This window comes from Lutra lutra, chromosome 2 (genome assembly GCF_902655055.1).
Source record: "Lutra lutra chromosome 2, mLutLut1.2, whole genome shotgun sequence".
Lineage (NCBI taxonomy): Eukaryota > Metazoa > Chordata > Mammalia > Carnivora > Mustelidae > Lutra > Lutra lutra.
Genome location: NC_062279.1, coordinates 18,273,925 through 18,300,174, shown reverse-complemented (window position 1 = coordinate 18,300,174; position 26,250 = coordinate 18,273,925). Strand labels below are relative to the sequence as shown.

The following is a 26,250-nucleotide window of genomic DNA, read 5'->3' as shown; positions in this document are numbered from 1 at the left end:
GCCACCATCAATTCTTGCCCAGACTATGGCAGATTTTTCTTAGCCTGTTTCTCTGATTTTGCCAGTGACCCTCTCCATTCTGTTTTTCACATAGCCAACTGATAATTCTTTTAAGACTTAAATACAATCAAGTAATTTCTCTCATAATGGACTTCCAACATACTTAAAATCCAAACTTCTTACCCACCACTTAGAAAGCTGGGACAGATACTGTTGGTTATTCACCCAAAAGTTCATTTTCTCCTTTATCTTCAATAACAGATCTCAGATTTTGTAGAAGGCAGCGTGTGCCCAGTTTAAAAAAAAAAAAATTGACTTTCCAGACTTTGGGGAGCTGGACAGATGACTCAATTTTGGCTAATGAGATGTAAATGAAAGTATCTTAGAGAGGCTTCCTTAAAAATAGACTATGAGAAAGCCCTTTTCTTCTCCCTTTTCCCTCTTTCTTGTGTGGGAACCTGAATATGTATAACACTCTTTTGTGACCATGAGGGACAAATAAGGAGAAGATAGCTTATGCATGCTATAAGCATGCCAGAGTGGAAGAATGTTTAAAAAGCTCTTGTTAAACTTTTATATGAGACTGAATTGCCTCTGACCGGACAAGTTTAGTGAGATATGTGAAATCTCTACCTTTTTTTTTTTTTTTTTTGAGGTTTCACAAATCAAGTATATCATTATTTGTAGCTGGGTGTGTTCCTCACTGATAAAGGCCCTATACACGATCTGGCTCTTGCCTGTCTTCTGACCTCATTTTGCCATTACTGCCTCTGGTCACATTAGCTAGCAGACGAATCTTGGCTGACAAACTCCTTCCTGCTCAGATCCAGACTCCTCATGACTTAAAGGCTCTGTGTCATCTGGTTTTATTGACTGCCCCTAATGTACCACTGCCCCCTCTGTCCCAGGATAAAAAAACAAAAGACAAACCCAAACCCTTAAAATGCCCCCAAATCCTTGACAAATATGTGTGAGATACTAATGAGGAAAAAACATAAAATGAAAGCTCTGAATTTGAGGAGAGGTATGTATATGATATACGTGGATATACATGATACATGGTATATCGTTTCCATGGATTAGAAGACTCAGTATCATAAATTTGTCAGCTTTATAGAATTAATTCTAACCAATGAGCTTTTTTTAAAAAAATTTTTTTAAATTTTATTTTTTATAAACATATAATATATTTTTATCCCCAGGGGTACCCTCCCCAATGTCCATAACCCCACCCCCCCCCAAACCCCCTCCCGCCATCAACCCTCAGTTTGTTTTGTGAGATTAAGAGTCACTTATGGTCTAACCAATGAGCTTTAAAAACTTTTTTTCTAATACATTTCTTTGTGGAACTTAAAGATAATTCCATTGAACATCAAAAAGCAATAGTAGCCAGGATAATTTTTTAAGAGAAACAAGGGGGATTGACACTGCCCTACTTGGTATTTTAGACTTTCTTTGAAGTTAAACTGTTAAACAAACTGACCAACCAAAGAGAAAAGATGTGAAAAGCATAAAATTAGATCTGTAACTCACAGCATATATACAGGTAGATTAAAGATGTAAACGTGGAAAGCAGGGGCACCTGGGTGGCTCAGGTGGGATAGCCTGGACTCCTTTCTCAGTGGGGAGTCTGCTTCTCCCTTTCCTTCTGCCCGTCTCTCTGCTCATGCTCTCTTTGTGTCTCTCAAATAAATAAAAGCTTCAAAAAAAAAAAAAAAAAGAAGTGGAAAGCAGAATTACAAAAGTAATCTAGGGGAAAATGTATGAACAGTGTAGGAATAGGAAGGATTTCTTATAGATTACGTCAAAGGCACAGTGTAGGGGAAGATTGATATGTTTTATTACGTTCAAGTTTAAAACTTGTCTGAAGTCAAACATAAAGTGTCAAGATAAGCCATAAGCAAAATAATGTGTTTTTAATGCATGTAACCAATATAAGATTAGTGTTTAGAATATATAAAGATCAACAAAAGAATAAGAAAAGGCAAAAAAAAATCTGTCTGACAATGAACTGAAGGCTAACAAGAGAAACTTGAATGATCAGTAAAGATATAAACAGATATTTGTATCAGTATTCATGGGTTCAGCTCCAAATATTCCAAAATTCAGCTAACAGAAACTTAAGCCTAAGGATGTTTATTTCCTGCTTGACAAGTCTAGAGGTAGGAAGTTCAAGAGTTGGTTGGATACTCTGAGCACAGTAGGGTTCTATGCTAGGATTTTTGTAATTCTCTTGACCTTCTCATCATGATTATTAGCAGCTTTGAATGTCACAACCTTACTGAGAATTTTCTAGAAGTAGGAAGGGAGAGAGGAGAAAGGGTCCTTTTTCTTCTACATATCTTCTGTTAGCAGGGAGAAAAGTCTTTCCAGAAGCTTCTAGGTTTTCCATTCTGTCTCCTTGCCAGTCATCGCCAAAGAGGAATAAAATCACCTTTCTGGCTTAGAGTAATCAGGACTCATTCCTTGTGGGAAAGTTTTACCTTCTCTTTGCTAATATAGTACATTCTTACCGATTCCTGAGCAATAATTGAGTTTCCGTGGGCCAGCAAGAAGAGGGGATAATTGCCACAACTATTAATTTCACTAATAGAGATTGAAGATCATGTGATAGTGACAATATAATCTGAATATATATAATCTAATAACATGGAATATGAAATATATATAAGTATATTAATGTGAAATATGTAAGTATATAAACTTATGTGTTTAAAAACATGTATATGAAAAGTATAAAAATACGGACAAGTATATCAAACACTGAGTTTATGTAATGGGATCTTTGGGGAAGAAAGGAGAAGAGTAGGATTAGGAGAGATTTCAGCTGTATTCATATATTCAATTTTGTAAAAAAAAAGTGCAAATATCTGAATCAAGAAAATGTAAATTAAGCAATGCATTTTTTATTTTTGCCTCTTTGTAAATATTATAAGTATGTGTTCATGTACACAAGATAGGGAAATGGGTGTACTCAAGCATTTTGGTTAAAAATGTGAAAATTGATGGATTGAATTAGAGGACAGTTTGGCAACATATGAAATTTTAAACATGTATCCTTTGACCTAATCCTTCTGCTTTAAGGAATTTATCTTAAAGAACTGGACAGATATATGAAGATATGTAAACAAGAATATTTAACCTTTTTTTTTATAATGGCACAATCTCCTTTTTATAATGGTGAAACCACCCAACTAAATAAATTGTGATTTATCCATGTATTAGAAATCTAAGTAATTCATAAGAAAATGATGTATACATTTTAAATTTTTACTGAAAAAATATCCGAGATAGTTGAAAAGCAAAAAGGCAGAGTGAAGATGTTAAAACATATACACACACTAAAAAAGAAATCTGGAAGTTTAATCATCAGAATGTTCATGCTGGTTATTTCTGGATGATGATGGCATTACAGAAGATTTTCCTTTGTGAAAATTTGGTGTTTTGTTTAAATATTTAAAAATATCTCTGGTATTTTTGTAGTTGGAAGAGCCTTCATATGTTTTCTTTTTGTAAATTAAAAATACAGAATTAAAAGCTACTCACTTGCTCTTTGACTTAATTATGATGAAGTGAGTAACATTATGTATATTCATGTAATCAGCAAATATTTTGCTGAAGCCATACTGTGTATCAGGCACTTTTTTTTTTTTAAAGATTTTATTTATTTATTTGATAGATTACAAGTAGTCAGAGAGGCAAGCAGGGAGAGTGGAGGAAGCAGGCTCCCCGCTGAGCAGAGAGCCCGAGGCGGGGCTCCATCCCAGGACCCTGAGACCATGATCTGAGCCCAAGGCAGAGGCTTTAACCCACTGAGCCACCCAGGCACCCCCGGGCACTATTTTTGATGCTGGAGACACACACCGGCTCATGAGATAGTTCTTACACAAGAATATCTTTTTTTATGGAACATCTTGAGTGGTGAGTTATATAAAAGGCAAATAGGTAAATGAACAAGGTAATTTCAGGGAGTGATTATATGCAGAAAGAAAGTAAAACTGAGTGATATTGAAAATAATGATGGAAAAGTATGTGTACATGCATAGGTGACTTTAAATTGAGTCGTCAGGCAGAGTCCACCGAGTTGCTTATCTTTGGGCTGATAATTGGATGGCAGAAGGAGCTAGGGGAGTGAAGATCCCGGGTGCAAGTTCTCAGAGAACAGTGCAAAGTCGCCTAGGCTGAAAGGAGTTTGTCATAATCAGGGAACAGAAAGTGAAAGACAGGGCAAATAAAACTCAATGACGTGGGAGAGAGGTGGGGGTCAGCTCACATAGAGCCTTGTAGATCCTAAGGAGTTTGTAGTAATATTTTATTGTATGTGTTATGGGAGCCCATTGCAAGATTTTAAGCAGGGAAATGACCTAATCTGATACATGACTTGGAAAGATCACTCGCCCACTGTGTTGACAATGAATTGTAGGGCAGCAGATGTGACAGCAGAGAGACCATTAGAAGGATATGCTGTTAGAAGGCTGTATGCGGAAGTCTAGACAGGAGATTATGGAACTAGAAGCCGAGATGTAGCACTGGGGAGTAGACAGAATTGAGATGTGTATTTAGAAGCAAGGCTCATGAATATCAGCACTGAAGGAAAGAATTACTTAACAAAATGAGGATAATGGTATCTCTCACAGGGTGTTATCATAAGGAGTGATGCATGTCAAGTATTTGGCATACTTTTTGACACATGTAAGAGCTTACTAAATGTTCGTTACTTACCATTAGTGTTATTTTTAGTGTTGTCAAGAATAGAGCATGTACTTTGAGCAAAAAGAGTTTTTCTGTAAAAGCTAAATTATCCCTCTAGTGTAACTCAGTAGCATATGCTGTGTGTCGGTAAAGATCAGGGAATTACAGTCTTACTTTTTAGTGACCTTTGCTGGATCAGAGAGAGAAGGTATATTGGTTTTCCTTCTGTCCTTCCTTACACCGAGCCATAAATACATGGATAAGTAGCAACTGTGTCTAAGTGGCAACATTAAAAAATTGTGATTTAGCTATTTTTTTAATCATGTGGTTGCTTAATGAAATGTGACACTGAAAGTCTTGTCTGCGGTATGTGTCTGTAATGCTTTTACTTTTGGTTGTTTTCCAAAGAGTTAATTAGCGATAAGTTACTTCAAATTCTATGCAGTTCTTTGACTGTGATCCTAATTACTATTTTTATTTTGGTTCTTTAGACCCAAATAAGCAATTCGATTATAGGGATAATTATGACTACAAACCTTGTTTGTGAAACAGAGGCCTTGTATAACCATCAGAGATAATGAATTCTTTCTCTGTGTGAAAATAGTGTATAAGCATTTAACATTATAGAATGATGAATGACCAGTTATGATTCGTACTCAATGGAACAGATAAAATATATGTTCAAACTAAACTATATTTTTAAAATAAGCTTTTCTAAATTACTAAGTACTAAATTTCTAAGCCATTTAAATAGGGGACTGTTGGGTGGATAACAAAACCTCTGATTTAATAATATATTTTATTAATGCAAGACCAAGTTAAAAGAGATAATTCCTTCATTGTCTACTGATTTTGACTGTTTACTTCCATGTTCTTTTATAAGCATGTATGTGTACACAATTAGATAAATTTTATACAAAATTGTGTTTTTATATAATAGGAAAATAGATAAAGAGAAGAAAAGGAAATTCTATAATCCCACTACTTAGTGATTTAATCTTTTTTCTATCTTCAAATATACATGTGTATATATATTTTCCCCTGTATTTTGTTTTATATATTTTTAATCTAAAAGACTAATTACTCTAAAAACAATTTTCCATGTTTTTATGTTAACATCCTGTGTTTTCTTGCATTTATGGTTTATACTTTTTAAATTTTTTTTAACTAAAGTAAAATATACAAATTTAAAAATTTTAAATTTTATTTAAAAATAAAATTTACCCTTTTAGCCATTTTTAATGTATAATTCAGTGGCATTAAGTATATTCACAATGTTCAAGAGCATCCTTTTAGTACAGGATAATGTCATATGAAAAACCATCGTTTATTTAACAGAGTCTTTATTGTTGGACATCTGAATTGTTTCCATGATTTTCCATAAATAATGCTTTGATAAACATCTTGATGCAGTCTTGGTTCAGATAATGCTAATTTTTTTTTTTTTTTTTTAATGTGGTACCAGTTTATACTCATTATCTGTGTGTGAGCACAATTCCATTTCCCTGCACTCTGTTTCATACCAAGCATTTTTTGGTTTGCCTTTTATATTTTAGATCTAAAAGTATTAGTAAAAAGTAAATACACTCTTTTGCCATTTTGCTTCAAATTTGTAATGGATACTTTTTAAAATGCCAGGTGATAAGTTTTTAAAAAAGGATCTTACTTTAGGTTACTTGTTTATTACTGAAGAAAGGAAATTATCGTTCTCAAATATTATCAATGCATTGATTAGGGAAATGTGAGTTTGCCATGCAGACTTTATTCAGATCCATAGAAGGAAAATCATGAAACCTTCATGAGCAAGGAAGGCACCTATGGCCCAATGGAGAGTAAGGTTGTGATAATAGGGTGAAGGACACTGAAGTTAGAGAAATAAACAGAACAACATCTGTAAAGTTGTGCAGGTATTAAGAAACGAACAGCAAGATGGGGATAGTTATATTAGCATGTATCCTATACTTTTGGGATTTCAGTTAGTGATACAGAATTGACCTCTTTTCACTGAAAATTTTCAGCTGAATTTGAAGGATATTTTCTGTGGAAACCCAGTTCTGACTTTGTAATATGGATCTGTGGAAAATGTCTTTTACTTGGGAGACTTTTTCTTAGAGCTTGTTTTCCTGGATTGAATGAATTTCTGTAGATAGTATGGAGAACATATCTTGAAATAAATCTTTTTTTTCTATATTCCTCATAGTATTCATTTAGTTTATATGCATAAAATGAAGGAAGATATGACCATTTTATTCTTTTAGTTTTATTTCTGATGCCACTTTCTAACTACATTACACAGTAAGTAATAGCATGCAGGCAGTGATACTTAGACAATAAGACCAAATAAAATTTCAGGTAGGAACGAAAGAATCATTAAGAATGATACTAGCTTCTAAAGATAAAATACTAATGCTTACAGTCTTCTTTCTTCTTAATCCGTTGCAGTGTGGCTTGTAATTCATCGCTGTACTATAATTTAAAATTGTCAGTGGCTTTTTTACCCCTCTAAATCCTTATCATGCTGTACTTTGCATAGTGTTGTTGCCCTTTGACTTCCATAATGTACTTTCTTGGTAATTTTTACTTTTCTCAGTGTGTGCCTGGTCCTTCCACTGATTCAGATCCATTCTTTCCCCCCACTTTTTCTACCTGAAAATTGTTACTACCTATTAGTTTTCTGGTTCTTTCTTTCTTTTTTTTTTTTAAAGGTTTATTTATTTGACAGACAGAGATCACAAGTAGGCAGAAAGGCAGGCAGAGAGAGAGAGGGAAGCAGGCTCCCTGCTGAGCAGAAAGCCTGATCCGGGACTCTATCCCAGGACCCTGAGATCATGACCTGAGCTGAAGGCAGCAGCTTAAACCACTGAGCCACCCAGGCGCCCTTTCTGGTTCTTTCTTAATGCCTGTATTCGCACTTGTTTGTCATATTGTTTCCTCAGACTAACTAAATCCAAGCTTGCCTTGTTTTACTTTTAGTTTGCCCACCAGTCCCAAGAGTAGATATTTTGGCATTATCTTTAGTTCTTCCTTTTCAGAGTTCTCATAACCAAACTATTACCACATATTTCTGGTATCCATACGTTCTTCTCTAGTTCTTCTGGTATAATGTTTAGTGTTGTAATTTGTTTTAGATTTGGCTGTCAGCAGTATTTAATTAACCTTTATTTCTTAAAATAGATGGATTTTATGCATATAATTTTTTCTTGTGAAGCATGAGGACAAAGTGAATGCCTTGGATTGGAGTCTTACTCAATTTTGTATTTCTAGCAGAGTTGCCCGGCACATAAAAGGTGTTGAAGAAATGTCCTTTGGAAAAAATAAAAAAAGTCTTTTGTCCAAAGACTTAAGGAAGAGCTTTCTTAGTTCTGAGTTCTGTTAACAGGAGAGAATCCATTTGAATGGTAGCCATTTTTTTTTTTAACTCTTTTTACTATAGAAGACAGTATTGCTAGCATTCCTTTTTGGTAATATTATTCAATAAATATTAATGGTTCTTTTTACAAAATGGTTTCAATGTATATTTTTCTTCTTTTTAGGGTTTGGAAGGAAAGATGTCGTAGAACACTTACTACAGATGGGTGCTAACGTCCATGCTCGTGATGATGGAGGTCTCATTCCACTTCATAATGCCTGTTCTTTCGGCCATGCTGAGGTTGTAAGTCTGTTACTGTGCCAAGGAGCTGATCCAAATGCCCGGGATAACTGGAACTATACCCCTCTGCATGAAGCTGCTATCAAAGGGAAAATCGACGTATGTATTGGTAAGTATTATCTGATGATATCTGAGTTGTTAGATCAACCTGACAGGTATAACATTTTAAATAAAGGTTTATCATTTTTCTTTCCTTTTTCTTTTTATTGTGGTGGAAATCGTGTTCTCTCAGAATAAGAAGGCTTTATTACTTCTACTCTTAGAAGCAGTTTTTTTCCATCAAAAGGGAAATAGGGAGATGGCAATATAAAGTTGGTTAAGAAAAGGATTCACATCATTAACTGTCCAAATGCAAGTCAGATGCTAACTGATGTGGAACTAAATTTTGATGGATCACTATTACAAATTTAGTTAATTTACAGTCCCTTTAAAAGACTGCAATTTTCCGTCCTAGCATCAAATGAGTGCCATTATAAAATACAAGGTCTTACTGAATTAGATGACATATTTGGATGCTTTAGGTTGATTCAAGGAAAGTCATCTAGCACTAAGGCAAAATCTTTTTGTTTGTGTTGCTAAAAGTGAACACCGGCTGTTAGCGCTGGGAAGCTTTCAGTGAGTGGCTCAAATACAGTGGTACAAAGCTTAACATGTTCAACATGTGCCATAACCTAGAAAAAAAGCAATTTCGAGTAAAACTGAACTTTTCAACCATTTTAAATTTCAAGATGATGTGAAATTGTATTTAGTCAACATTTCTTTCTCTTTTGTATTTATCTAAATTGTATGTGTGTGTGTATCTAATGTTTTGCTTTACTGTATACCATTCATTTTGAAATCTAAAACAAGCTTCCAGAAGACCAGCATAGTTTCTTTTGAGTGTATTTATTTCCTGACCTTCAAGATGGTGGATATTTGTTTAGTCCATGGCAGGTTGATTTGCATAGTTGTTGTCTTCTGGGATGACATCCATTTCAAGTTTAGTCTTTCATGTTTATCTTTATCATAAAACTCAAATATATAAGTCATTTTTAAAGATGTATGGTGGTATAGTTATTAAGATTTTTCTCTCTCTAAATAACTATCTTATTCCAGTTTCCGGTATATTTTTTATTTTCCCTCAAATTACTGCAGTGCCTGATGTACGACTTCCTTATCACATTCTCTGTCATTGTCTTTTGTTACTTCCACATCTGTTGACATGAGCCCTTGGATACCCTGGTCCTTTTTGATCTTTGAGATCTTCCATTTTCATTTTATTCTCCCATTTCCTCCTAAGTCTTTCACTGACCACATCCCGAACTACATTATTACCTAAAACTACCCTGAAAAGCTTGAACTTTTAAGTATCCTCTCTGACCACAAAACCTCTTTAGTTGTGGTAAGTTACCATGTGATGATTAGTATTGAACTTGATATGTATTCTTACCTAATCTAGAGTTATAACTTCCCTATCTTCATTCTTTCTTGCTTTACCTTGTAAAGTATGTTGGATTCTTTTGTCATTAGTCACAGAATTTTATATAGTTATCACCTTCTTGAATTATTATCATTTTTAGGCTTCAGTGTTCTATTTTCTTACCTGTACCCTCTGAATTTTCCATTCTATCAGTGCTTTTAATATCTTACCGAAATTAATATTCTTTCCTCTTCCTCCTAATCCCCCTTCCAACAGTACATAATGAAAACGCTCCTTTTATCTAGGTTCTGTTGAAATGAAAGACTAGATGTAGGACGTGAATTTTTAGAGAATGGATCTCCATAGTCCCCCAGCCCCATGATCTGTAGTGTACTTTGGCACATACTGTTTTCCTTCTGTTTATCTTCCTGTGTCTTATAAAAGTTGAGGGAAGGGAAAGGGCACCTTCAAATTATAATCAAAATATAATTGAGGATACAGCTGCTATTAAAATAGTTATTATGGGAAACAAGATTGGTTGTAGACCCTTTTGTACATTTAATTAGCTTTTAGGAACCTGTTAGGAAACCAAATATATCAAAACCTCCGATAGTTTATATATCATACCTTCTGAATTTGAGTATAGTTAAGGGATTTTAAAGTGTTACTATAGGCAAATTTCCACTTTGGGACAACTGGTTGAAAGCTTGAGTGTGATGGTTTGGAGAGATTAGTGTGCGGAATTAATTTTTGAAAGGTTTTTGCCTAGATGATGAAATGCTGGCCTGATTTTTTTCATATTAACCATATCTCTATATGTGAGGTAGAATAGAGAATACTTTTGATTTTATAAAGTTAGAGCCAAGACACATTATCACGGGCTTAAGAGAAGCAGCAGGATGGTTGCTTCAAAGCACGTGTTTTGGGACTATACGGTGACCTGACCAATTACTGGCTATATATGAAACTAGGGGCCACTTAACTACCCTGTTTTGTTATATGTGAAACGGAAATGCTTGGATTCTCGGGAGGATTAGCTGATGACAAATGTAAAGTTCTTAGAGGACTTGATATGGTGAATGTTAAATAATAAATATTGGTTGCTATCTTTTTTTTTTTTTAAAGATTTTATTTATTTGTCAGAAAGAGAGAGAAAGCACACATGCAGGCAGAGAGGCAGGCAGAGGTGGAGAGAGAGGCGGAGCGAGAGGTAGGCTCCCCGCTGAGCAAGGAGCCCCACGCGGAACTTGATCCCAGGACCCCGGGCTCATGACCTGAGCCAAAGGCAGCGGCCTAACCCACTGAGCCACCCAGGCGTCCCTGGTTGCTATCTTTCTTAATTGAAATCTAGTTGATGTATGTTATATTAGTTTCAGGTGTACAACATGGTGATTAGACAATTTTATACTTTATGCTGTGCTCACCACAAGTGTAGGAACCATCTGTCACCATACAATGCTACTTATCACAATACTGTTGACTATATTCCCTGTGCTGTACTTTTTTATCCCCATGACTTATCCCTTCCATAGCTGGAAGCCTGTATCTCCCACTCCCCTTCACCCATTTTCCCCATCCCCCCTCTGCCCTCCCCTTTGGCAGACATCAGTTTGTTCTCTGTATTATGGTTCTGTTTCTGCTTTTCGTTTGTTTGCTTTGTTTTTAGATTGTATAAATAAGTGAAATCATATGGTATTCATCTTTCTCTGTCTGATTATTTCCCTTAGCATAATACCCTCTAGGTTCATCCGTATTGTTGTAAATGGCCAGATCTCATCCTTACTTATGGCTGAGTGATAGTCCATTGTATATATATATATATGTATACCATATCTTCTTTATCCATTCATCTTTCGTATCTTTCATATCTTGGCTATTGTAAATAATGCTGCAGTAAATATAGGGTGCACATATCTTTTTGAGTAGCGTTTTCATTTTCTTTGGGTAAATACCCAATGGTAGAGCTATAGAATCATGTGCTATTTCTATTTTTAATTTTTTTTTAAAGATTTATTTATTTGAGGGAGAGAAAGAGAGGGGGAGAGAGAGAGAGCAAGAGACCTCCTACTGAGCACAGAGCCCAACATGGGGCTCAATCTTATACCCTGAGACCATGACCTAAGCCAAAATCAAGAACTGGACGTTTACCAACTGAGTCACCCAGGCACCCCTTTGTTTTTAATTTCTTGAGGAGCCCCCATACTGATTTCCATAGTAGCTGCACCAATTTACATTGCCACCAGCACAGTCTGAGGGTTCTTTTTTTCCACATCCTCATCAACACTTGTTATTTTCTGTCTTTTTAGGTCTAGCCATTCTGACAGGTGTAATAGCAGTTATTAATTGCTGTTATTACTGCTAAGATCTCAGCCTGAATTCTGACTTTAATGTAATGTAGATTTCCTGGTTTCTTCTCTGCCCATTATTGACTTTTTTTTTAAAGGCCAATTTAAAAGTCTGTCCCAACAAAGCAAATAAATGAAAACAAACAGGCTCATAAATACAGGAATAAACTGGTGGTTGCCAGAAGGGAAGGCCGTGGTGGGGTATGGGCGAAACACATGAAACGGATTAAGAGGTACAGATTTCCAGTTAAAAAAATAAAAAACACGGAGCCTGGGTGGCTCAGTGGGTTAAGCCTCTGCTTTCAGCTCAGGTCATGATCTCAGGGTCCTGGGATCAAGCGGGCATCGGGCTCTCTGCTCAGCGGGGAGCCTGCTTCCCCCCTCTCTCTCTCCCTGCCTCTCTGCCTACTTGTGATCTCTCTGTCAAATAAATAAATAAAATCTTAAAAAAAAAACAAACAAAAAAGAAACAAAAAGTCTATCCCATGTGTTTCTTAGATGCTGTTTAGCTACCATAATAAAGAACAAAATATAGTCTGAGATTATTTTAAAAAATCAAGTTTTAAATGTTTGTATAATTAAACCAACTACTTAAGACAGAGGTCGTTTTAATTATATTAATGCTGATGATATAATTTTTATATTTAACAAATCTAATTTACTTTAGAAATTAACATTTTTCTACCTTTAGAACTTACTCATTTCTCCCTGTTTCTCCCTACTCCCAGATATAAAGTCACCAAAAATTAAAATAAATGACATCTTCTTTTCTGAATATATGTCACGTGATTTTTTTTGAGACTATCCAAGTGTTAGTGCTTTGAAATTCCATTTAAAAAGCCAAGTTGTAGACATATCTTTCACAAAGTAAATTGAAATAAAATCTGGGAGTCATAATAGACATTTGTCTTTTTTTTCTTTCTTTCTTTCTTTTTTTTTTAAATTTTGGCTAGCTAGTATCTAGCTGCTTTTCTGATTTTGGAGATTTAAAACAATGAGTGATCATTCTATGGAGAAATACAGAAGCTTATGGAGTCAGACCTTTCTTCTTTCTATCTATCCTGGCAGACAGGGATGGCCTTGTTTTGGTCAATCAGACAACCCCTTCTATACTGTTGAATTTTGAGTACAAAGCCTTAGAAATATTAAGGAATAATTCACTGTAGCAGTTTTGTTTCCTGCAGTGTTAATAGTGGCCCTGCTCCATTAAGGTAGACAGAACTGGTTTCTTTCATTTCCAATTAATGTAACTGCTACAGAGATCTTGAGGAGGTAGCTAGGTGGAAGTTCCAGTATGGGGCCTCTAAGATAATAAAGAAATCTCTTAAATCTTTATATAATTTCCATGATTTACACTATTTACATTTAGACCACACTCTCATCTCTTCTTCTTATACTCTGTGATTCTCAAGGGAGAAGGGGACAGAGCTTGTTCCCTTTGGAGACTTCTGGGTTCCTCACCAGTATGGGACAGTGTGCTGACTTCATAGCAGCCGATTTCAGTGATAATGGAGGTGTGTGGTTTTGTAACACCTGTGGGATTCTCACTGATTGGAATATCCAGCATTTAGATCTGAAAGCCCAGTAAACCAAGTGAAAAATTCTCAAAGAGGGGAAGAGTGAACGATCAGAATATACCCAGAATTGCTGTAGGGGTCGGTTAAATACCTGAATAAAAAAATAAAACTAAGAAGATTCCCTTGGGGAAATTAAAGTGTAATCTGGAAGAAGCCTTCCTGAGGCCAAAACAATCTCATATTTTTCTAAGGTAAAAAATTCAATAGATGAGTTAAAGAAAAACCACATTAGTAGCCTAAAGATCACATGAGAAATAACCCTCTATACAGAGCAAAATGTTAGCATCATGAAGTCATAAAGAAAAAGGTAAATAGACACAGGAAGTCAATATTATTTTGAATACCTAATGTGGTAGGAGTTTCAGGAGGGAAAAAGAAAGAAGAAAGAAAAAAGTAACTGATAGAAGAGAGCAGTAGTAAACAAATGATAAGCTGGAAACACCCAAGTCTTGAGATTGAAGAGTCACAGAATTCCATGCTGGATTGATGAGAAAAGACACACCGAGGAAGACAGATGTGTCTATACTGACGTTTTCCAGGCAGAAAGAATAAGTTCCCCTATAAAGGGGTGTGGCGGTTGGAATTAAGCAAAGGACTTTCCATTTACAACACTTAAAGTTTGAAGTCAGCGGAATACTTCTAAAGACTCCTGGAAGAAAAGAAACAGAAATTCTCTTGATAAAGAGGAGTTCAGCTTTTTGGGGATATGAGAGGCTGAATAGAGCAAGTGACATTATTTTAAAGAAACAAAGCTCCCGTCACTTGCTTTCTCTCTCTCTCTCTCTCTCTCTCTCTCGGTACTTTCAAATAATGCTTGACTTCATTTGTCTTACATGCAAAGACTAAGAGGATCCTTACTATATAAATATATCTTACTTGATAATCTCAGATTCAAACTGCTACTTAAAGTCTAACAATTAGCACTTTAAAATATTTTTCAGGCTCAGTGGCATTATATTATACCACTTGGAGTCAAAAAAATGTGGTGGGTCTTTGAGCAAGTTCCTTATTCTCTTTTAGTATTAAAGTGACAGTAAGAACTGTACTTCATATAGTTGTTAAGGGGATTACATGTGAGGATGCAAATAAAGTACCTTCGTGTAATATCTATGCCGTATATGCTCAGTAATTAGTAACTGCTCTCATGTTAGTAAAAAAATAACATGATCAGAAATAATATTCCTGCTGTATTATATAATATTGATTCAGACATTTTTATATTTATTGAAAATGCAAGAGAAAATGGAGCTGTGATGATACTTTTTTAGTATTATTTTTTTAATATTATTTTTTTAAATATTATGATATTTTTTAAGCAATTTGGTTTATTAGGAGAGATTAGGTCAGCTATACAGAGTATCACTTAATACCATAATTAAAGTTAACTATTGAAATCAATTAATAAAAATTCTTAGGTACAGTTCTCAATTTTTTTCTTATCCAATTTAACATTTCAATTAATTATTTAATATGTAATAGAATTTCTGCCCCCCCCCCCATTATTTACCATTTGGAGAGGCTTCGTTATATAATTGTATCTTATCTGTTCTTTTTCTTTGTCATAGAAAAGGGCATGCCTTAGTTGGTGAGTATTCAACTGCATAAAACTTAAGTTCAGGGACTCCTGGGTGGCTCAGTGGATTAAAGCCTCTGCCTTCAGCTCAGGTCATGATCCCAGTGTCCTGGGATCGAGTCCCACATCTGGCTCCTTGCTTGGCAGGGAGCCTGTTTCTCCCTCTGCCTCTGCCTGCCACTGTGTCTGCCTGTGCTCGCTCGCTCTCTCCCGTGTCTCTTTGACAAATAAATAAATAAAATCTTTAAAAAAAAAAAATTAGGGGCGCCTGGGTGGCTCAGTGGGTTAAGCCGCTGCTTTCGGCTCAGGTCATGATCCCAGGTCCTGGGTTCGAGCCCCGCATCGGGCTTTCTGCTCAGCAGGGAGCCTGCTTCCTCCTCTCTCTCTCTGCCTGCCTCTCTGCCTACTTGTGATTTCTCTCTGTCAAATAAATAAATAAAAATCTTTAAAAAAAATAAAAAAAAATTAAGTTCACATCCTGGATGAGATTCTAGTTCAGAAAAAAATAAACCAGACATTATTACATTATACAGTTTATGTAATTTTTATATAAACATACGCACATATGTACGTGTGTGTGTGTTTGTGTGTGTGTGTGAAATTAGGTGATTAATCACCCAGCTGATCACTTGTTATTGTGGCCTGATAAAAAAAGGAGTTACCAGCAATAGGAAAGATTTTGCTCTTAGAGTCATGAAGACTATTGTGGTCCGCTCGCTGCAAGGAACAATAAAATAGCAATCAGGGGACCTGGTGACTACTCTTGGATCTCTCATTAGTAGGCACTTTAACTTGGGACAGATTATGGGGCAGATTACTCTCTGTACTTTAATTACTTTGTTTAGCAAATGGAAATAATGGAACTATTCTATTTATTTTTTTACCTTGCTGTTATTTTATAGAAGTATTAGGGGATGGGGGAGGGTCATGTGTGTTATAGTTGTGCTTTTAAAACTTGTAGCTATAAGAAGGGACATGCTATATGTATTAGGCAAAAATAATAGCCCAAAAATGTCCACATCTCAATTCCTGGAACCTTAGGAATATTTTATTTTATGTGCAAACAGAAATTAAGGGTATATAGATGGAATTATGGTTGCCAATCAGCTAACCTAGAGATGGAGAGATTATCCCAGGTTATTTTGGTGGGCCCCAAGTACCACAAGGTTTCTTCAAATTGGAGAAGGAAGTCACTGGTGCATTGTAAGAAGGATTCAACCAGCCATTACTTGCTTTGAATATGGGGAATGGGGCCATGAGCCTAGGAACGCAGGGGCCTTTAGAATATTGAAAAAGCAGAGAAATGGATTCTCTTTGAGAGTTTTCAGTATGGAATGCAGCCCTGCTAACACCTTGATTTTTAGCTTACTGGGACACCTAGGTGTTCAACTTTGAACCTTTAGAACTAAAATAACAAATTTGTGTTGCTGTTTTAAACGATTGGACTTGTGATAATTTATTATAACAGTAATAGAAAGTACTTTTTCAAAGATTTGGCATTTTCTAAAGAGAATAGTAGAATGTTTCTTGATAAAATTAAACTGCTTTCTTGGTAGTACTTAAAGTTTTGGCCACTTAGGGTAAGTAACAGTGTTGGTTGTATGTATTCTTAAAATAAATTCTTAAAATAATTATAAGGTAGATTAATAAATATGTAGTAGATTCATATTTGTACTTAAATTATTGTTTGGAGGTATTTCAAGATTTGGGTTAAATAATGTAACTGACAGCATTTTAAAACGAGAGCTTTTTTTTTTTTTTAAAGATTTTTATTTATTTATTTGACAGAGAGAGATCACAAGTAGACGGAGAGGCAGGCAGAGAGAGAGAGAGGGAAGCAGGCTCCCTGCTGAGCAGAGAGCCTGATGCGGGACTCGATCCCAGGACCCTGAGATCATGACCTGAGCCGAAGGCAGCGGCTTTAACCCACTGAGCCACCCAGGCGCCCGAAAACGAGAGATTTTTGTATTAAATTCAGCATGAAGAGCTCTTGTCCTTATACAGACAGATATTCAGATGGAACACTTTTTTTGTCATCATTGTCATCGAGTGCTACATAATAAAAATTTGAAAAACAGTGTATAACTTGACAGCCAAATCGTTTCTTATATTTAAAAATGGAAATTTTATTGTCTTTGGTGTGTGGTGCTATTGAATATTTAGATGGAATTGAAGAGTAATGAGAACGTGGAGATTTCATTCTTGTCTACCTCTAAATCACTGTTATTACTGAGGGCAGATCTTCATTTTCTGCACTTGTGATCCATGTGTTTCTAAAATGAGTCAAGTAACCATTGTAAAGGTTCACTGTATGAAGTGCTTTGAGACCCTTCAAATTCTAGTGAGCAGTTTGATATTTATAGTTTATTTGGTGATCCAGAAAGCAAAGGAAAGGTAATGTTGAATTCTCATAGTTTCATTTCACGTTTGAGTAGGAAGTTGTGAGGATGTGAGGGAATAGGTTAATGGGGATGGGGAAAAGATGACAAGAATCAGTAGTATTGGTATTATTGTCATGGAGAACTGAATGCCAGGGCAAACTCTTAACTGGTATGGGAATGGGGATTTGTCCTGTTAATGTTTGTTGATAGCTTGATTTGTGTGCTGTAGTTTGCTTTAGCTTTCCTTGAGAAAAGGAAATTTTGTAATTTAGTAGGGGAACCCTTAAATGTTAACTCTGGAAGGAAATGTTTAGTCACTAAATTGCTGGTCATGGGCAGCCACATGGCACTGGCTCTTCTGAGTTTACCTTCCCTTTTGAGTTATTTTATTTCATTTATTGGTCCTTGGGTATCAGTTATAATAAGAGGTTTTATATCAGAAAACCCATTTCTTACCATAAAAATACTAAGATTTGTCATACAACTAAAAATATAGGCATATACCTTGATAAACATTAGAATATAAAAACCAAACTCCTAATATAAAGCTGTGTTATAAATACTCCTTTGGGATCATTTTTCTGCATGTACACAATTGAATTAGGCCTTTCCAATGGTGAGTGCAGTGACTGTATCTACACTACTTTATTTTCCTGGTAAATCTCCCACAGGCAAACATAGGCATTCTTTATTGCCCCAAGAACTTTTTAAGTTCAAAATTAATTTTCTTTTTTTGGGGGGGGATATTTTTATTGATGATTATGATTTTCTGGTATTATGCTAATATAGTGTCTTGAGATTATAAGAGATTATAATCTTAAATTATAACAGATCTCTTGAGATTATATAAGACTATTTTGCCTCCACTGAAAACATCTACTAATACCTCTTTAATTGTTAAAAGTTACAGAGGAACTTATCTTTGCTGATGTTGGATGTGTTGGAGACATGCAGATTGGTTTCACCCATTTTTGGATTCAGGAGGCTTTCTTTCAGCCTCCTGAATCAGTAAGTCGTATCTTATTCCCCCTCCACTGGTTGCAGTGGAGTTAGTTGGTCACTATTAGTCAATGGTGATTGCTAAGACTGTGTGGGACTTATGGTAAAGACATAAATGTGTTTGATATCTGAGTAGGAGGCTTTTAGCTCTTAACTTCTTATAAGCTCACACTGGCTAGGATAGTCTAGGAATCCATCATTGTATACTGTAGAACCTCAAGACTAAATAATACAAAATATTCACAAAATTATAAAGTATTTATTAAAGAGAAAATGCATGTTCTCATCTCTTTCTACTACTACTGAATCTATAAATCCACGCATAATGGGTTGATAAAACTTTTACATCGGTTCCTCAAGAAAGCTCTAGTGGGTTGTCTTTGCTAGATTGTTGCAGTAAACCACAGATCTTAAAAATCATATTGCTTTATTGTATTTGACTCTTTGAAACTCTTAAACATAACAAGAAGCATCTATTATATATTTTTCTCTTTTTATTTTGAAATAATTGTAGATTCAGAGGAAGTCACAAGAATAGAACAAGAAGATCCCATGTATCCTTCACCTAGTTTTTCTCATTGGTTACACCTTATGAACTTAAAGTATAATACCAAACACAGGAAACTGGGATTGGTACATTGGGTGTATAGTTCTGTGCCATTTTATTACATTTGGAAGTTCATGTAACCACTGCAATCAAAATATGGAACTATTATCACAAAGATCCCTCTCATTCTTTATGGTATACTTTTATGTGGTTGACTCCCCAAAACCCATCCTTAACCCCTACCAGCCACCAATCTGTTTTCTGTCTGTATGATTTTGTCATTTTGAGAATGCCAGACTCATACAGTATGTGATTTTTTTGGACATTGGCTCTTTTTTCCACTCTGCACAATGCCTTTCAGTTGTTTTTTTTTTTTTTTTTTTTAATTGCTGACTCGTATTTCCTGGTGTTGATATACCATGATTTAGCCATTCACCAGTTGAGAGACATTTTGGTTGTTTCCAGTTTCTGACTATTATAGATAACTCTTCTACTTGTGTGCAAGTTTTTCTGTGAATATGAGTATTCATTTCTCTGAGATACGTGCTTTGGAGTGTGATTGCTGTGTCACATGTTAAGAGGGAAACAAACTGAGGATTTCAGAGGGGAAGAAGAGGGGATGGGTTAGCCCAGTGATGGGAATTAAGGAGGGCACGTCTTGCAAGGACCACTGTGTGTTATATGCAAACCATGAATCATGGAACGTTACACCAAAAACTAATGAAGTATTTATTGTATGGTGACTAACATTACATAACTTAAAAAAAGACAGAAAGAGTATGTTTAGTTTTCTAAAGAAACTGTCATCTTATTTTCCAGAGTGTTATATCATTTTCCATTCCTACTGCAGTATGTGAGAAGTCTAATTTCTCTGCACCTTTGCCAGCATTTGGTATTGCCACTTTGTTTTGTTTTAGATGTTCTAGTAGGTGTGTAGGGATATCTCAGGATGATTTTAATTTGTACTTCCAGAATGGCTAGTGATATTGAATGTCTTTTTGCATGCTTATTTACTATCTGTATATCCTTTGGTATAAGATGTCTCTTTGTGTCTTTTGCCCCTTTTCTAGATTCTCTGTTATCTTGGAAACACTCACTTTCAAATAACAGAATACCTTACCATTAATCACTTGAATAACAAGTACTTATTAACCCATTTCATAGAAAGTCTATATGAGGTTACAGGATTGACTCTAGAGTTTCAGCAATAAGTAGAGGATAGGTCAACATGTTAGCTTTTTCCTCTTGGTTTCAGGGTGGTTGTAGCAGCTCCAAGAATCATATTTTCACATCAATACCCAAAACAGGAAAGAAGGGATTACAAAAGGAGGCTCTTTTCTTCTTAGGACTTTTTTTTTTAAGAGGGAAAATCTTTTCCAGAGGACTTTCTCTTAAGAATCCGTTTTCAGGGGTGCCAGCGTGGCTCAGTCATTGAGCATCCAACTCTCAATTTTGGCTGAAGTAATCATCCCAGTCAGGGTTATGAGACTGAGCCAGGTCGGACTCTGCACTCAGCTGGGGAGTCTGCTTCTCTCCCTCTCCCTCTGCCCATGATCTCCCCTCCCCGCACCCCTGACACTGCTCCTAGGCTCGCTCTCTTTCTCAAATAAATCAACCTTAAAAAAAAAAAAAAAGCATTCTTCAGCAGTAAGTTACATGTTCAGCCCTTGGTTAGTCACTGGCAAATGGGAATGGGATTATCAGAAATAGGACCGATGACAATTTATCACCTAGGTCTGGGCACCTTGCTTCCCAAATAAAATTGGATCCTCTTAAGTAGGAAGAAGAGGGTATAAGTTTGGGTGGATGGTCAGCTGTTTGCACAGGAGGCTAAGACAAGTAAGATAGAAGGTTCAGCAAGATCATACCGAATTAAGGTTGTGTAAGGACATAGAGGCAGAGAGAGCACATTTGGGGGAACCAAGATTTCATGGAGAGGGTGGAAATTGAGATGAGCTTTGAAGGATGGAGAATTATTTTCATATATTTGAGTGAGGCGAGTAGAATAAAAGTTAGGAGAAATGAGAAGATGGTATCTTTTTTTTTTTTTTTTAAGATTTTATTTATTTATTTGACAGAGAGAGACATAGCGAGAGAGGGAACACAAGCAGGGGGAGTGGAAGAGGGAGAAGCAGGCTTCCCACCAAGCAGGGAACCCAATGTGGGGCTTGATTCCAGGACCCTGGTATTATGACCTTAGCCAAAGGCAGACACTTAACAACTGAGCCACCCAGGCGCCTCAAGATGGTATCTTTTTAAAAACAGAGTATAGTACAATTTAACCAGAAAGTAAAGTCTTAACAGTAAATTGTAACAAGATAATATTGGAAAGATAAATTAGTTCCATGTTGTAAAGCATCAGCCTGGATAGTTTGATTTCAGGTGTTCAGTGAACCATAGAAGATTTTGGAATGAATCCAGTGGTGACATAGGATCCAAGGAGGAAATAACTGAATTGAACCTCTCATCATGCTCCCAAATGTGTTATGTCCTTAGAAAACTTGAAAATTCCACTTTTACTTGGAGAACACCTTACCACTCTTCATTTGAATATTTCTGTTTCACAAAATCCAAATCAAATAGCACATCCTCTGAGAACCTTCTCTCTACTTTGACCTTCACCTATGATGAACTGGCCCCTAAAGTGGATGTTGACTTTTGTTTTTTTATTATTAACTGTTTTTTATATTCTAATATTACAAACACATAGTGCTTATGAGCTACTACACTAACTCATTCCGTCTTCATAATGATCCTATGAAGTAGTATTATTATTTTATACCTTAAGAAACTGAGATACCAGGGGCGCCTGGGTGGCTCAGTGGGTTAAAGCTTCTGCCTTCGGCTCAGGTCATGATCCCAGGATTCTGGGATCGAGCCCCACATCGGGCTCTCTGCTCAGCAGGGAGCCTGCTTCCCCCTCTCTCTTTGCCTGCCTCTCTGCCTACTTGTGATCTCTCTGTCAAATACATAAATAAAATCTTAAAAAAACAATTGAGGTACCATCTTAAATTATAAATGACCTGTTACATATATATCTCAGTAAACTGAATTTTCTCTTGAGATGTAACTCTTTTTAGAGTCTCTAACTACATGTACAGAACCTTATACGCCATAGTAGGCATTTGGTAATAAATATTGAATGAGTGTTTGACTAATGTGGATATGAACCCTGTGGTGACAGTAGGTATGAACAGCCTTGACATGATCTATTTCCCTTTTGGTTTCCAGTGTCGTCTCAGTTTTTTTAGGAGAACATTCAAATTAGAATACTTAGATTTTGACTGCTGAATGTTTTTATTGTGATAACATACTGAATATTTTTTGTCCGTGAAGGCTTATATAGCAAGCATGTCGGGTATCTGTTCCTCTTTATTTATTATCAAACATTTACTCCTTTACTAAGTATTATTTGTGCCTATTTTGTTCCAGGTACTTGCTAGGCATTTAGATTTGTACATTGGTAAATAAAACAGGATTTTAAAATGTTTATAGCATCAAAATAGATGGTGCTATACTTGGTCCAAAAAAATAATGATTTGAAGTTCATATAAACTGATGAGGTATTTTAATTAATAAAATTGATGTGAATGCCTGAATAGACTCCTCTTATCTCAAATGATAAAAAGCTCCATGTTACGTTTTTGGAAATCAAACAGTTGAGTTTTCCATAAGCTTTATAATTTATCCCAAATGACTTAATTTTATTATTTAATTATCATTAATCTGATATTAAATCTTATGGCTAAAATTTTCTGATTAAGAATAGTGATTGAACTCATAGTATTACTTCCCTGTTCTGGTTGAATTCTGTTCATGTGACAGAAAAGTTCTGCAGCCAGTGATTTGAATGTTTGGAAGCCCTCACACCTGTATTAAAGGAGGCATAATCTACTTTGTGTTGAGTAGATTTGATTGGAGAAGTAGGAAACTGGAAGCAGGATAGGAATTCTAGATCCTGGGTGGTGACAGGATCAGCTAGATTAAAAGGTCTGGTATCATTTACATTTCTGCGGACCCTTGTAAAGGGTCAGACAAATACATGAAGTTATAACAATATAAAATTGTCAGAGTGCACATCAAATTGTTGAGTCAGAAACTCAACCATGCAGGAAAACCCAGAATTGAGAACCAGGCCAGCTCTGGGGACTTGAGCAGCACAGGTCTATGAACCTTCACTCTAGAATCCTCCACTCATGTTGATGTGTCCTGGCTTCAAGTTTACTCTGGTTTTTAAACCTGAGATAGAAAGAATCCGACGCCCCCACTTGAGTCAAATGTTGACTCTTAATCAATCATCTTTGGTACCAGAGATGTTTCCTAGTATGGACATGGCTCTTTGGGCCTCACCACTTCGACTGGGTGCCATTCCTGGAGAGGTACTGAGTGGGAGGGTGCAGAGGGTGTGGTGAGTCAGGAAGAGGTGTAAGTAAACGTGGTTGGGTTTTGAATTTGGATCCCTTCAAATATTGAATAATGATTACCATTCCTTGAGCCATCTTATTATGCCTTTAAAGGATACCTTAATACTGTTTCTGAGGGAAAAAACCCTAATATTATTATAATATCTTTCAACAGCTGACTCTCAACTTTTTTCTTAAACTTCTGATTTTAGTGTGTGTGCATATGCTGCTGCCCAGTGTATCTTTTCTCTCGCAACATGTTCCATTGTCCCATGGGACTTTGTTTATCAAATACATGTGAAACGTTACAATTATTAAGAATTTTAAGATGGTGACAGCAAAGAATTAAACCAAGCATGGAGCCCTGTGCAACTGCACAGGTTATATGCCCTGATCAGATCTCATCATTGGCCTGATTAAAATGCTCCACAAAGAATTCTCATTACACTTAAATGACATCTTAGTTCCTTATCAGGGCCCTGCTAGATCTAGGTCAGACTCCCACTGTCTCTGAAATACGCCAAGTTGCTTCTTTATCAGAGTATGTATACTCGTTCCTTTTGCCCAGATTTTCACACACAATGTTAATTCCTTGTATTTTTTCTGATGACACTATCATGATTTCTTGCCCTTCCCTGCTTGTCTGGTTCTCTAACCATGTTTCATTTTACCAACCATGTTTCATTTTACATAATAGCACCTATTACCTGAAATTATATATTTGTTTAATCATATATTTGTTTGTCATCTCTGTGTACTCTTCCCTACTCTGTGTCTGATAGAAAGACAGGAACCTTGTCTGCCTTATTTTGCACAATTTCCAAGTGTTGCACACTTCTGTGCCTACTCTGTAACATGCCTGCTCCGTGCCAGAACTTCTTTGTGGTCTTTTTTTTTTTCTTTAAGATTTTATCTATTTGAGAGAGACAGAGAGAGAGAGAGAGATCATGAGAGGGGAGAGGATCAGAGGGAGAAGCAGATTCCCTGCTGAGCTGGGAGCCCGATGTGGGACTTGATCCTGGTACTCCTGGATCATGACCTGAGCCAAAGGCAGTCGCTTAACCAACTGAAGCACCCGGGTGCCCCTGCTGTGGCCTTATTTTGCATAGTGTTGAGCATCTTTCATGTGCCCTTTGGCCATTTATATGGTTTTGGAGAAAAGTCCTTTGTTTATGTCCTTTATTTTTAATTGGATTGTCTTTATTATTGAATTGTGAGCGTTTTTTATGTATCTAGATACCAGTTCCCTACCAGAAAGATGTTGTGCAAATATTTTCCCTGTTCTGTGCTGTCTTTTCATTTTCTTGATAATGTACTTTAAAGTGGAAAAGGTTTTAATTTTGATGAACATTAAAAAGTCTACTTTTTTTCTTTTGTTGTTTGTGCTCTGGTTTCATATTCTTTGCCAAATCCTAGGTTATGAAGATTTAACCTGTGCTTTCTTCTAAACCTAGGGACTATTCTGTGATTTATAGTTTTAATTCTTTTTTTAGGTCTCTGATCATATGGAGTTAATATTTGTATATGATGTGAGATAAGAGTCCATCTTCATTCTTTGGCACGTGGGTATCTAGTTTTCCCATTTGGCTCCTAATATTTCTTTACAATCCTTCTTTGTTCTGTAAACTTGGTAGTAATGTACTTCTTTCATGCGTGATTCTGATTATTTGAGTCTTCCTTTTCTTTCTGAGTCTGTTTAGCTAAAAGCTTGGCAGTTGATATTACTGTGCTCATCAGTGGTTCCTTTTTATTGTTGCATCGTGTTCCAGCACCGATGTAGTACAGTTGGCAGACGTTTGGGGGGGTGTCCAGTCTGTGGCTGTTACAAAGAGAACTGTTGTGGACGCAGGTGTATAGGTCTTGGGGTGAACATACTGTTTCAGTTCTCTTGGGTAGATGCCTGTGAGTGGGATTGCTAGGTGGAATGGTATGCGTCTGTTGAACTTCATAAAAAGCTGAATTACCCTGTTGGCTGAATGTGTTGAGCGTATTTTCATATACTTATTGGTCATTTGTGTATATTCTTTTTGGAGGCCTCAGCTCAGATCTTTTTTCTTTCTTTCTTTCTTTCTTTCTTTTTTTGGTATTCTTCTTATTGAGTTGTAAGAATTTTTTTTTGCATTATGGATATAGGTCTTATGGTGTGTGTACTGTGAATGCTTTCTCCCAGTCTTTGCCTTACACCTTTCATTTTCTTAATGGTGTTTTTGGACAAGCAAAGGTTTTTAATTTTGGTGAAGTCCAATTAGTAAGTTAAAATAGAATAGTATTTGGTCTCTCAACAGCATTGGAATAAAAAAGGTAAGATATCTGTTAGACAATTATTCTTAGGCTAAAAACAGTTTATGGTGAAATATGATTATAATTTTAATTATGTTACAGAAATACAGGAAAGCAGTTGGGTTTAAGGTTTTTTTCTTGAATTGTATTATAATAATTTGTTTAAGATACATTTTTAAAAATCAAAATGAAAGAATAAGCCACTCCATAGTGAAAACAATATATAGGTCAATTTTAAGATTTAAAAGTCAGGTGGAGGGGCGCCTGGGTGGCTCAGCGGGTTGAGCCGCTGCCTTCGGCTCGGGTCATGATCTCGGGGTCCTGGGATCGAGCCCCGCGTCGGGCTCTCTGCTCGGTGGCGAGCCTGCTTCTTCCTCTCTCTCTGCCTGCCTCTCTGCCTGCTTG

At 36.1% G+C, this 26,250-nt stretch overlaps 1 protein-coding gene across 1 annotated transcript in view; it reads left to right on the top strand.

Annotated features, from left to right (window-relative positions):
- TNKS (tankyrase) overlaps positions 1-26,250 on the top strand; it is a 206,006-nt gene that overhangs the window by 19,178 nt on the left and 160,578 nt on the right. The window contains exon 2 of the mRNA XM_047715636.1: positions 8,226-8,450. Coding sequence (XP_047571592.1) covers positions 8,226-8,450 — 225 coding nt within the window. The remainder of the gene's footprint in view (positions 1-8,225; positions 8,451-26,250) is intronic.